The sequence below is a fragment of the Erithacus rubecula genome, assembly GCF_903797595.1.
Source record: "Erithacus rubecula genome assembly, chromosome: 3".
Taxonomy (NCBI): Eukaryota; Metazoa; Chordata; class Aves; order Passeriformes; family Muscicapidae; genus Erithacus; species Erithacus rubecula.
Window position 1 is genome coordinate 90,435,493 of NC_136689.1, and position 12,120 is coordinate 90,447,612.

Below are 12,120 nucleotides of genomic sequence, written 5' to 3' on the forward strand. Positions count from 1 at the left end.
GCTCATAAAACAAAAAAAAAATTAAGTATTCATAATATTCTACCAAGTATAGCTTCAGAATGGCAATTTTTTCCCAAGTTCTCTGCACTGCAGTTACTCTGACAGCAGATGCCCACTTGGTAAACGTTTTATCATAGGTATACTGTAAAGCCAGATTTAAAATACTTTTTACCTCCTTAACTTATTACTAACCTTGTGATAAGCTCTGTTGATCAAATGGTGGCTGTGTTATAGTCTGTTGTTCAAACTGAGTGATGTTTTCCTGTAAAGCATGCTGGGATGTCACAAATCTGTCTGAAATGGGGAAAGGAAAGAGAAAGGAAAGAGGGAAAGAAAAGGGGGAATATCAAGAAAAAGAAGAAGTAATTAAATGTATAGATCACTTGTTTCAAAACCACCATATTTTACAGTCATCCGAAGTTTTGCATTACAAACCAACTAAACTATTATTAGCTGAATAGGTATTTAAATTTTTGTTTACAGTACATTTTGTTTATATTCCCCTGTTGTACTTGATAACTCAATGAACCATAAGAAAGAGCAAAGAAGCAAAACCAAAATATTTTGTTCCACTATTACAAATAAAGTAAGAACATGGAACATTCACCTCAAACCACAGGTATTACTTTCTAAGTAGACTATAAAACAATGCTTTTTAATAATAAGAGAACTGACATGGTAAGGTTTTGTGGACAGATTATTTTTCTCTATATTTGTTTAACAGTTTTGCTTGCTACAACTAAAGGGTGCAAATCCTAATATTTTAATTGATATAATTTATAAAATTTATATTTTAACAGTAAACCTAAACACCAATGAATTAAACTGTACTATATACTTTAAGTATTCAGTAAGTAGACTTTTACTCCATGTATTTTTGTAGTTCCTGTCAAGAAACAATTATTTGAGAACTTGTAAACTTACCTCATTATAAACCTTATCGTATTTCAAATACTCACCCTCATCTTGCTCTAAAGGCTGATCAGCCAATTCTTGTTCTAGTGTTGTTTCTTCTGTGCCTACTACTGGCTGCTGGTCTAACTCTAAGATAGCCTGCTGATCTGTTGCAACAGTTTCAGACTGCTGCAGCTCATCACTTTGTATCTCCACCTGCATTTGTGTAGAAACATGAATGCTCTGCTGATGTACTGTAGAATCATCTATTGAAGAAGACTGCTGATTCTGCTGAAGTTGCTGTGCAAGTTCATATCTACAAAGTAAGGTGAGAAAGTCTTTATGGTTTCAGTTAGACATATATCCTATTTAGATTTTTTTTTTTTTATTTTTACTATACAACACAATTTACTATACCTGCAAAGGTACCTAAGGTTTGCTACCCATAAATAAAAATCCTTATTCAAACATATACAGTTGCTACAGAGCAAAGCTGCCTTTCCAAGAACCTTTAAGGAATGGCTGCTGAACTATACTGAAATATTCACACTAAAATCACAAGCATACCTGTGAGTCTTCATGTGCTTTTTACAGTTGAGTGATGTTTTGAATGTTTTTTGACAGTAGGGACACATATATGGTCGAAGGTCATTATGGATCCCCATGTGTCGCCTGAGGCTACCACCAGTAGTGAAGGCCCCGTTGCACACAACACACTTGAAAGCTTTCAATCCAGTGTGTGTTCTAATATGTGCTTTCAGAACTCCAGCTGACACAAAACCTCTTCCACACTGAGAGCATTTAAATGGCTTTTCACCTGTATGAGACCTTAAGAGAAAAGTTAAAATAGATACAACAGCTTGATTTATAAAGTTATTAAAGGACTCAATTTTAAAATTAGCAAAATAAACCAAACTAAGGTAACAGCTGTATAGGATGGAAGAGGCTTCAATTAAGAAAAGCCAGAAACTGAACTTTATTAAGTTACAAACAATCTATCAGAGCTAAAAACTGTCCAATCTTTTCTGATCATACTTAGTCTCTATCACAATACTTGGGTATAATTTTTCCATTCCAGATGGTGTAGTAGTTCTTCAGACTAGCATATTATCATTCACATGCATTTTCCTCAATTCAGCTAAAAAACTGCCCACAGAAGTTCGGAGACAAAGTCATGCATGTACTACCACTACACTTAACAACAAAACTCTTGGGAAAAGAACTGTGTCCATCCTGAGTAACTCCTGAACAAGGCACAACCTGTGTCTCATAATGTTAGGTGAAAAAAATATTCAAGCAGCGAAAGCCTCTCACTTTTATTATCAAAGTACATAGCATTCACTGTATCCTTCCTTCCAGAGGTGCTAGGAGTTTCCCTTTAGGACTACACTGAGATACAAAACAGGTGGAAGGAAAAATTAGCAAATGAAATGGAATGCAAAAAGAATTTTAAGGGTTACAACTGTAGCATCCCAGGAGAGAACTAGTAAGAAGGCAATGGAAATGCTAGGAAATGGAAGATAAAAGAAGCAAGATTTAATAAAATCATGAAAAGTTAGGGATAGCTTATGATTACAGTAGCCTTGGAAGTCTATGACCACCACAACAGATGCCATAACAAAGTATATGAGAGATATTAAGATTACTGTTTTGCTACCAATACACACGATAAAAATCAGCAGTAGGGTATCCTGATTTTCCTTGGTGTGCCTGGGGGATTATTAGACACACCATTCACAGTCACTGCTCTAATGAAAATATCCCTACTACAAATTTCCCTCTTTATCAGTGAGGGAAACCAGCTCTGCAAGCAACGATCAGCACTACTCCATGAGGACACATTGTCCACAGAATTATCAAGCCTAGCAATTTAATTTTAGCAATGCCAATTTACAAGGAGCAAATATGTAAAAAGAAAATTCCTCCACAAAACCTTTAACAAAGCCATGCTTCACTCAATGGTCTGCTGAAAGATCAAACACAGCAGCAAGTGATTGGCACCCACATAATATTTTTGCATTTTCAGTATAATCTGAAATTATTTTGATTTAAATCAATCCATCTAGAATGTGTCTACAGAAGACAGCGAGAAATCTAGGTAGGATATTACAAAAGAAAAGATGAGACATTGTAAAGCTTCCCTTCCTTCTGTTAAGACAGCATATAAAACCCAGGAACTGTTTCAAGGCAGTCTGAGAATGTAAAAATACAGAACTTGATTTGTAGAGTATGAGGAACTCAACATGATCTGAGCTAGAGAGAGTAAGTAGAACAGAGCTTACATTGTAGAAACCTGATTGAACGGACTCCTCCCTTAGATTCTTGTATTTGGTGGGGGTTTTCATATTTCTTCTCATTATTTATAGTTTGTAAGTCAGAGAGCACTGCTTCATACCTTAACTAAATGTTAAATCTCATTCTCTGTAAAACTGCAACCTGATCTAACTTTGAAGCTACTCTTCTTTTTAAAACAAGATTGGATTAGTTACCTCCACTGGTTCTCCTACACCCAAAATTCTTCTGTGACTCCATGACTTTGTGGTTCTAATAAGCACTGACTCACACAGAACTTGAACTGAGCTTTAAGTAACAAAATGATCCCAAAATTACAACGTAAGCTCAAATTATTTTAGGTTTTCCACACAGAACAAAGGCAAATTTCATTCTCAAAAAAATAGGAGTTACATACAAAGCAGGGAATCTGGAGTATGAAATTACAAAAATTACCATAAGAATTCACAAAAAGTGCTTGTTATTTTCCATACACATTTCTGGAAAAAATAATCCAAATGTCAGTAAACTAAACTGCACAATGAACACAAACACTGCTAGAACTGCACATAGGCATGAGTTAGTCCAAAGCTTCCTCCAAGTCTACAAGAAAAAAAAATCAATTATCACTGATTCAGTGTTCAAGAGATGGTAAAAAGAAGTCTTTTCAGCAACTACTATACAAATTTCATGACTTTCTACAAATTTGCTATGGCATACATATCTCTTCTTTATTGTGTTTATTTTACCTGATGTGTTGTTTAAGATGACAGGATTTTTTATAGGCTCGATGGCAATAATAGCATTTGTATGGTCTCTCTGCATTATTCACATAATTACTGTTAAAATAGTTTTGGAAGACCTGGCTGTTCCTCGGGATTGGCTGGATAAGACCTGCATATATACACACACAAAAAAAGGATAAATTGGTAGGTAGTTATTCCAAAGATGCTAGTCAGAACAGCTAGTATTTGAAAAGAAAGCAGGAGACTAAACTTACAGTATCCAAAACCAGAAAGAAATTGTGCATATTTTCAGCATTTACTTAAAATTATGCACTCATTTATTTAGCATTATAGATATTATACTGTACATGGTATTTTAGTGGTAAGTTCTTCTTCTATTAACAGGTCTACCTCATTACAGTAGTAGCTTTGTCCAAAATAAGCATTAACTTTAGAAAAAAATGACAGTTATGAATTCATTGCTAATCCAATAACATCATCTTCTTCCAACCTTGACCATAGCAAATTACATTTAATCAATGTATATCAGGTATTATCAGGTATATAACTTGACAAATATTTAATAAGCCTTTTGTGAAAAGCATTGAAACAGGTAGAGAACAATTTGCAAACTTTTTTTCATAGGCTTTTAGAAAAATTAAGACTATTTTAGAAAGCAAAAGTGCCACTCTAACACTATTACAAAGTAACATTATTAGGCTCTTGAAGAACAAACCTCTAAAAGAACTATGATTATATGGGGGGGAGGGAAGGAGTAAAATGTGGAAATATTGTCAAGGGGTTGAAAAAACATGGCACCTTCTAGATAAACAGTAGAACTTATTTTTACATTGAATATTCTAGTATCAGCAGAGTTTGTGCATTATCAGCATCCATAGGAAACAACTTCTATAGTATTTCTTGTTAATATTAATATTTCTCCAAAAATCAGTTTCACTGAGCAGATCTTAATTGTATTGAAGTGGAGCTTTCCTTCAAAATCGAGAAATGAGACTATACTTGTTTCTGGGGTTCCCTCAAGAAAGAAATACTGTGTGATCTGTCTGAAGCTGTCAGCTGAGTTTTGATTGCACTCCAAAAATTTAAGTTTCTTCTATCTGATACCAAAATAACCCATACTCTTGCTTTAAGTAACTCCTGGATGCAGTGAAAGCAAGGGGATTTTTAAAGAGTGGTAACAATTTCATCAATATAAGCTAAAGGAATCACCAATATGATTCCACCATAAAGATGCACAATAGAGAATTCAGGGGTTAGCAGACTGCTCAATCAAACTACACCTCACCCACTACATTGAACTCTGCTGGATAACAACTGTATTGTTTGGTACAACTTCCAAAAAGTAGTTTTACATAACCTTGTGACAATATTCATACAATAGAATCAAATTAACTGGATAAAGTCTCCAAAGCAGGTCCCAGAATTAGGCTGCCCTTTTTTTTTTTGGAAATATGACCACTAATGATTACTACTAACTCAGTTGAGGTCATTCTTATAACAAATACTTTAAATGCATGTAACAGACTTGCTCATTATCTGTAATCTTTATTTTAGATGCTTATTGAAACATGATCATCATAAGAAGACTCTAGGTAATGGACTGGGTGTCATCTCTTCTATACCAACAGTCTAATAATATTTAAATAAACTCATAATATAAAAATGTACTTTCTTACTAGTAAGGATTATACAATTTCACTGTAAATAAAAATCACTGTTCCTTTTAATTCTAGTGCAAGCAAACTATAAAATATGGCAGTTCACTGAAGTTAGTTTTTGGCAACTTATTTCAACATGCATCTTTACAAGTGAGCTCTTTTGCTCGATTAAAATGCAACCTTTATATTCCATTGAAATCCAAGTTTCAAGAGAGTACAGATTTACTTGCTCTTTACCTAAATCAGTTATGAGTATGGGCTCTTGCAAAGGAATGTCTGGTACTGGACCACTTGACTTTCCTACTCGAACTTTCGCGGGCTTACGTTGGTGTCGCAGCTTTCTTAGCTCCGTATGTTTAAAATGTGAAGTGATATGAGTTTTCCGATGGCCCGATGTTCTAAACTTCTTGTCACAGTGAGGACAAGCAAAAGGCCTAACACCTGCAAAAGATAAAAAAAAACCCAACTATTATTTCCATCAACCTTAGAAATGTAGCTTCAGAATATTGTTTCTCTTTCCTGGTTTGTTTGATTTTTGTTTTTTTTCACCTTTTCTCATGGTGTTTATTGTAACACAGGTTTTCAAAACAGATCCATGAAACCAAATCAAAGTAACAACTAATCTGCTGAAAACCTAATTGACTGAAATACATCACTTGAAGCAAGTTTGCTATCGAGAAACTGGATGATGCAAAAGTGACAGCAATTTTCAGGTGTTTCAGAAGCTCCCCTAAGAATTGCATATGGCAGGTTAAAGTCTTTCCAAAACAAACTTTTTTAAAACTGTGAGAAAGGAATGAGTAAACACATAAGCAAGTATGTTATATAATAGGATAAAAGAGAAGGAACAAGGATGTGACAAAGTCAAAAAACTTCTAGATCCATCTCTGAAAACATCAGCTCTGTTTGATGGCAGTCAAAAAATAAAGCATGCCAACAGAAGAATCAAAGAATGACTTTTGTAATGCAAAATTCAGTAGAAACATCTCCCTGGGAGAGATTTCCTAGCAAACTTGGTAAGTTAGAGTCAGTCAAAGCTGAATAACTTTCTGGTTTTGCTCAAGGGAAAATCTTGCACTTAAAAGGCTAGGAAACATGACTGGATATTAGGAAGACAGCTTTTACCACAGACAGAAAAAATGTAGAAGAATGAACCATTCTTCACAATGCAATAAATGAAACATTATATGAAACTACAGAGCAGTTCCATAAACACTGGACTACCTGTTTTCCAAGCCACCTAGTGCTTCTGTCACTCTGAATTTATCTGAATGCTTGTAAGAAGTAAGACTAACTTTAAACTAACAGAAAAAAAAAAATACTGGTATATAAGTTTACAAAAAAGAAAAAAAAAAAAAAAAAAAGAAAAGAGGTGGAAGACTTTCTGCAGGTGAATCCATCACATATTTCATGGATAAAATAAATCAAACTATAAAACAGATTGGATCCCAAATGCACTTAAGCCAATAAATGATACTTTTGCAGAGGACAATTACATAAACAGGAATTAAAGGGAAGAGCAGCACTTTTATCTTGCTAAAACCTGTATGGACAAAGAAAGAACTTGGAAAACGACCAGGTAGCCTACCAAAAGCAGAAAATTCATTGCTCTTTATGGAAAAGATAGTTCAATCACATTAAAAGGTTTTGAAGTCATCACATATCATGTAAACAAAGACTATGCAATCAGAGGAGTTCTAGGATATTCAGTGCAAGATGCTGAGAACAGGTAAGCTGGTGAAAATGTGGAGCAACACTAATGTAGAACATAAAATGGGAAGTAACCACTCCTAAGTGTTACAGTGAAAATATAAAAAAAAAAAAAAAAAGGTGTGGGGAGGGGGAAGGAAGATGCAGAGCAAATAATAAACATGACTGGGGATAAGTAAAACCAGAAGTCAAATTGCAAGAGTATGACTCTTTAGAAAGCAAAATTAAATACATTCAGAATAGCGGTATTAGAAAGGAGCAACAGCTGACTTATCATCAGAAAATTAAATGCCCATGTTTTTTGTAAGAGCCCAAAGTTTCAAAGCCATAAAACACTAGACAGTTATGACAAAAAATGACACTAATCATGTACAACACTAAAATTATACATTCTCTGATAGATATTAACAATGACACAGCAGACATATCCGTAACTTACACATTTCTCAGTCTTTTCTCATTTGAGGTCCCACCCACATAATAGAATTCACACAGCCATTTCAAGGCCTTACCTGTATGCAGGCGAATGTGAACTTTTAAACTCCCTGAGGTGGAAAAGCTTTTCATACAAAATTGGCACTTGAAAGCTTTAATGCCAGTGTGTGTTTTTATGTGTGCTGTCAGAGTGCTCTTCACGGCAAAGGCGCGGAAACACTGCGGACACTTGAATGGCTTCTCATGGGTGTGAATGCGAATGTGGCGCACTAAATCGCTTGGTTTTTTAAATTCCTTAGAGCAATATGGACAAACATGCCACCTGATTCCATTTTCTTCACGTATAGAACCTAAAACAAGGAGTATCAAAATGAATCAAAATTGAACACAAGTGAACCTATGAAGATGCTACAGACAGAGAACAAAGCCTGCATTACAGCACTGTATATACCAGGCTGGCAGCTAAAGTATGAAGGTCTTACTTGGAACAAACAAGCCCAAGCAACCTTGAAACTGCTGCATTTAAGCACACAGAGACAAAAGGTAGGCTTGCATATACACAACACAGTAAACAGAGGAATAATAACATGTATTTATGGTGACAATATCATATCAGTATTGTGATTCCAGAGACAGGTGACATGAAGAATTATTCATAATGCCAGCCTTTGTCCTTCCCTTCATGGCATCAGCCAAGATCTGCAGTCCTGCCCTTATGCCTCTGTAAGGTCTTGCTTCCAAAGGGGAAGAATAGTCCTTGCAAGAACTCTTTACTCTGGACACACAATGAAAACCCAGTCCTTGTCAGAGAAGGATGATGGGAGAGAATAATAGATTCAGACTTTTTTTTGTCCTTTTTGTATAACTCCACTGATTTAATCCAAAAGATTTAGAAGTATAATTTCACTTCATGCCATGCTAACACAGTTTTTAAGTGAAAATGCATTTTATAATGAAAATTATAAATATTATTCATCATATCTTACAGTGTGTTTTAGGTAAGAACAAATACTGTTCACAACTAATCCACAACAATTTTTGGGAAATCCCTTTAAAAACCCATAAACACACCCACAATTACTACACTCTTTACAGCACAAGAAGTGGAAAGCAGTGGCAAAATTACCAGGTAAAAATGGCGATTTTTTCTTAATGAACTTTTTTTCTTTTTTATCTATTTTATCAGTACTCTCTTGCTCCTTATCTTGTTCGGCACTATTAGAGTCACCCTGGTGATTTGAGAGGCTTGGAACATCTGGGTTCTGATCCTGGGCCCCAGCAGCCTTAGCCTGGCTGCAGTCAGTAGAATGTGCAGAGACAGGAATTGATGACAACCCGCTGTTCTCTAATGCTTGCTGAAAAAAAAAAAAAAAAAAAAAAAAAAAAAAAGAACAAAAAGACTTCTAGATTAAGGAAGAAATATTCCACAGTTATCCTCAATTTTGCCTCAAATAAGTACTTAGAAGATATATGCAAATATAATTAAAGGAATTAAATGCCTTGTACTCACTCGTACTGAATTTCAATCCTGCAAACATCTTATTACACAGCATTGATTTCTGATTGTCTGTGAAGTTTTAGGTCGGATTTTCTGCACTTACACATTTGCCAGCAGCTGCCTTTCAGGAAATTACTTTTTTTTTTTTTTTTTTTTTTTTAACAGCTATCATGATAATAGTTATGTATCATGTTGTCACTCTTAGCAATTCCTCATCACATTTCAGATATTAAAGAACCCAGCACAGGTGAACCTGCCTGTAGCCGCAAATAACATTTGGGTATTCCAAACCCAAATTTAAATGGTCCTTGAAAGTCTAAAGATGAAAAGGTATCTCCTAGGTTAGAAGGCTACCCCTAACACTAAAGAGTATTATTCTCTGCCCTGATCCATCCTGTTTGTGCCTTATGAGCACAGGCTGCAGAGCAAGTACACATAGTCATTCATTACTCTACATCTCTTCTGTTACACTGTGTCTCCTTCTGCCATAATTAAGAACAAAATACAGCAAGTTTTTTAAGAAAAAACACTGGCTGACCTTGGGAAAAAGAATTCTTGCTAAAATAGGAAATATTCAGATAGCCCTTATTAATTGGAACAGGGTAAAGGCCACGTATATGTTCTCACTTTTTAACCAGATAAAAAATATTTTTCTCCTCTAGAATGATATCATGCTTTAAGCACTGCATATCCTAAGGACATGCCAAAAAAGCTGCTTCTAGGCAACAGGAAAACAAAAGGCCTGAAGTATCAGTAAAAGTATTCATGTACACGGGTGTACAATTAAAGTCATACAAAGATACTCTGGTGCAGTCCATACCCCTTCAGTAAATCTTTACAATTCTTTCTTGAATGATGGATTGCTTAGAAATCCATAAGGAATGTTATAATTGAAAATATTTCATTAAAATGTAAGAATTTCATTAAAATATAAGAAAGAATGTGAAAGGAACCACTGAAATGTAAAGCTGTTCTCACAAAGAGCTCTTACCTGCAAAATATCTCTACTGATCCCCACTGCAATGTTGAGCTGTTGACCAGGTTGTTGAGGCTGGTTATTTTCTACTGGACCTGGTTCAGATAACTCAAGGAGCTGCTGAATGACATCAGTGACAGTCTGCTGACCCTGATGAGCAGCAGCTGGAGACACCTGGTTTTCTGTCTGTTGAAGAAGTGGAGACCGAAAATGTGTGGCCTGAAATATACAGCGGTACATTTGTCAAGGAAGATCAGAAGTGTTATGAACTCACCTGTCCAGCTCCCTCACCTGAAATGTCTGGTAACTGTCCACTATGAGGATGGCTACTTGTACAAGACATAGTGATTATACAGAGCCTCATTCAAGGTTTGCTTACTCCATTATAGAATTGCTTTTGTATATCCCTTTTTTTTCCACTTCTTCTCAAGTGCGAAATGGTAAGCTTACAGCTCAAATAAAATTTACTGTTAACTACTGAACCTTCAACCAATTTAGAAAACACAGGGAGGGATCAACTACATAACTCCATGTGTAAAAGTCCACAAGAAAAGTAATTCTCAAAAGAAATAAATTGACATGGCTATCTTTTTAAAGTTCACATTTATCTCAAGCAGGTTCTTCATGAAACAACCTTCCGTTAGAGATGCTTTTAAAATAAATTATCTGTGTTGCAGTATCAAAATATTCAGAACAAACTAACAACTTTTCCCCTTCAATTTGGAACCTTTGAAAATACTTAAAGGAATCTCTTCATATTCTGAAAATTTAAATACACATTTAAATTTTTTAAGTGTCAAAATGCTAAAAAATAACTGAAGTGTAAAAATTTAATTTCTCAATCTTTAATTTGAAATTGTGTATCTTAGACTATGTCAGTAACAAATATGAAGGAAAAAAGTGATAAAGAGCTCTGGTATTTATTCTAAAATCAGAAATAAAGACTCCTGTTTGCCTACATTTATAAACTATTCTTCTTATGACAGACTGCATAAGTCTACCATTACTGAAACAACTGCTTTCAGTAATTTATTTTTATATAGGCTTGACATTTGTACTACTTCTTCTACTCTGAAAATGTCCCTGAGATTTTCTTTATGCTGACACTGTACACTAGACAGTTGATAGTCACTGTAGTAAAGAAATGATGGTTACAAAGAATTATATTAAGAAACAATAGATGACTCACATTATATCCTGTGAATTTGATTAAGTATTCTTAATGCCTCCTCATGAGACGATAAAAACCAAATCCTTATCTTGTTTCTCTTGCATGCATATGAGAATATCATTTGCTACTTTGCTGATTTAACCATTAGTTCTTTTTTTGCCTCACTAGTAAGACATGAAGACTCCATATCTCTTCAGATTCCAATTTAGCAGAAATGCTATAAACATTTCTATATGGGTGACACATTATATTGCAATGAGAATGGCATAAACAGGAACTGAAGCAAAGCATTTTACTGAAGAATATAACAGCTCTTTATAGAGATAATTTCTTTTCTGGAAACAGAATGTTGGAAGCTTTTATGTTGAGCAAGATGCCAATACTAAAAGTGTATAAAATTCTCCCAGGTCTTATAAAGAAAAAAATTAACTGTTAATTATATATATATATATATATATATATATATATATATATATATATATATATTTATAAATATATAAATGGCAAGGGCAGTTGACTCAGAGGTGTCTCTTAGTTCCTCAAAGAATAATTCACCAATGTCATCGTCCAGCCTGGAAGGTGTACAGCAGACTGCCACAATAATATCTGCATTATTTGTTTGCCACTTGATTCTTATCCAGGCACTGAATTATTCCATTGCCAACCATGAGTTCTAAACATTCTAACCCTTTTATTATACACATTCAGTGCCACCCCTTCACCTCTTCTGCCCTGCCTACAGTGGATGGGCTGTATATGGT

General features: G+C 34.7%; 1 protein-coding gene across 8 annotated transcripts in view; it reads right to left on the minus strand.

The window, feature by feature from the left end:
* Nucleotides 1–12,120, minus strand: part of ZNF236 (zinc finger protein 236) — a 70,082-nt gene that overhangs the window by 30,130 nt on the left and 27,832 nt on the right. For 7 of the 8 annotated variants that reach the window (XM_079302750.1, XM_079302747.1, XM_079302746.1 and 4 more), the window contains exons 9-16: nucleotides 10,204–10,407; nucleotides 8,841–9,069; nucleotides 7,792–8,064; nucleotides 5,807–6,010; nucleotides 3,915–4,059; nucleotides 1,462–1,722; nucleotides 960–1,210; nucleotides 193–294 (exon numbers count right to left, since the gene is read on the minus strand). In XM_079302750.1, the coding sequence (XP_079158876.1) occupies nucleotides 193–294; nucleotides 960–1,210; nucleotides 1,462–1,722; nucleotides 3,915–4,059; nucleotides 5,807–6,010; nucleotides 7,792–8,064; nucleotides 8,841–9,069; nucleotides 10,204–10,407 (1,669 nt within the window). The remainder of the gene's footprint in view (nucleotides 1–192; nucleotides 295–959; nucleotides 1,211–1,461; nucleotides 1,723–3,914; nucleotides 4,060–5,806; nucleotides 6,011–7,791; nucleotides 8,065–8,840; nucleotides 9,070–10,203; nucleotides 10,408–12,120) is intronic. The other variant, XM_079302748.1, reaches the window with a different exon arrangement.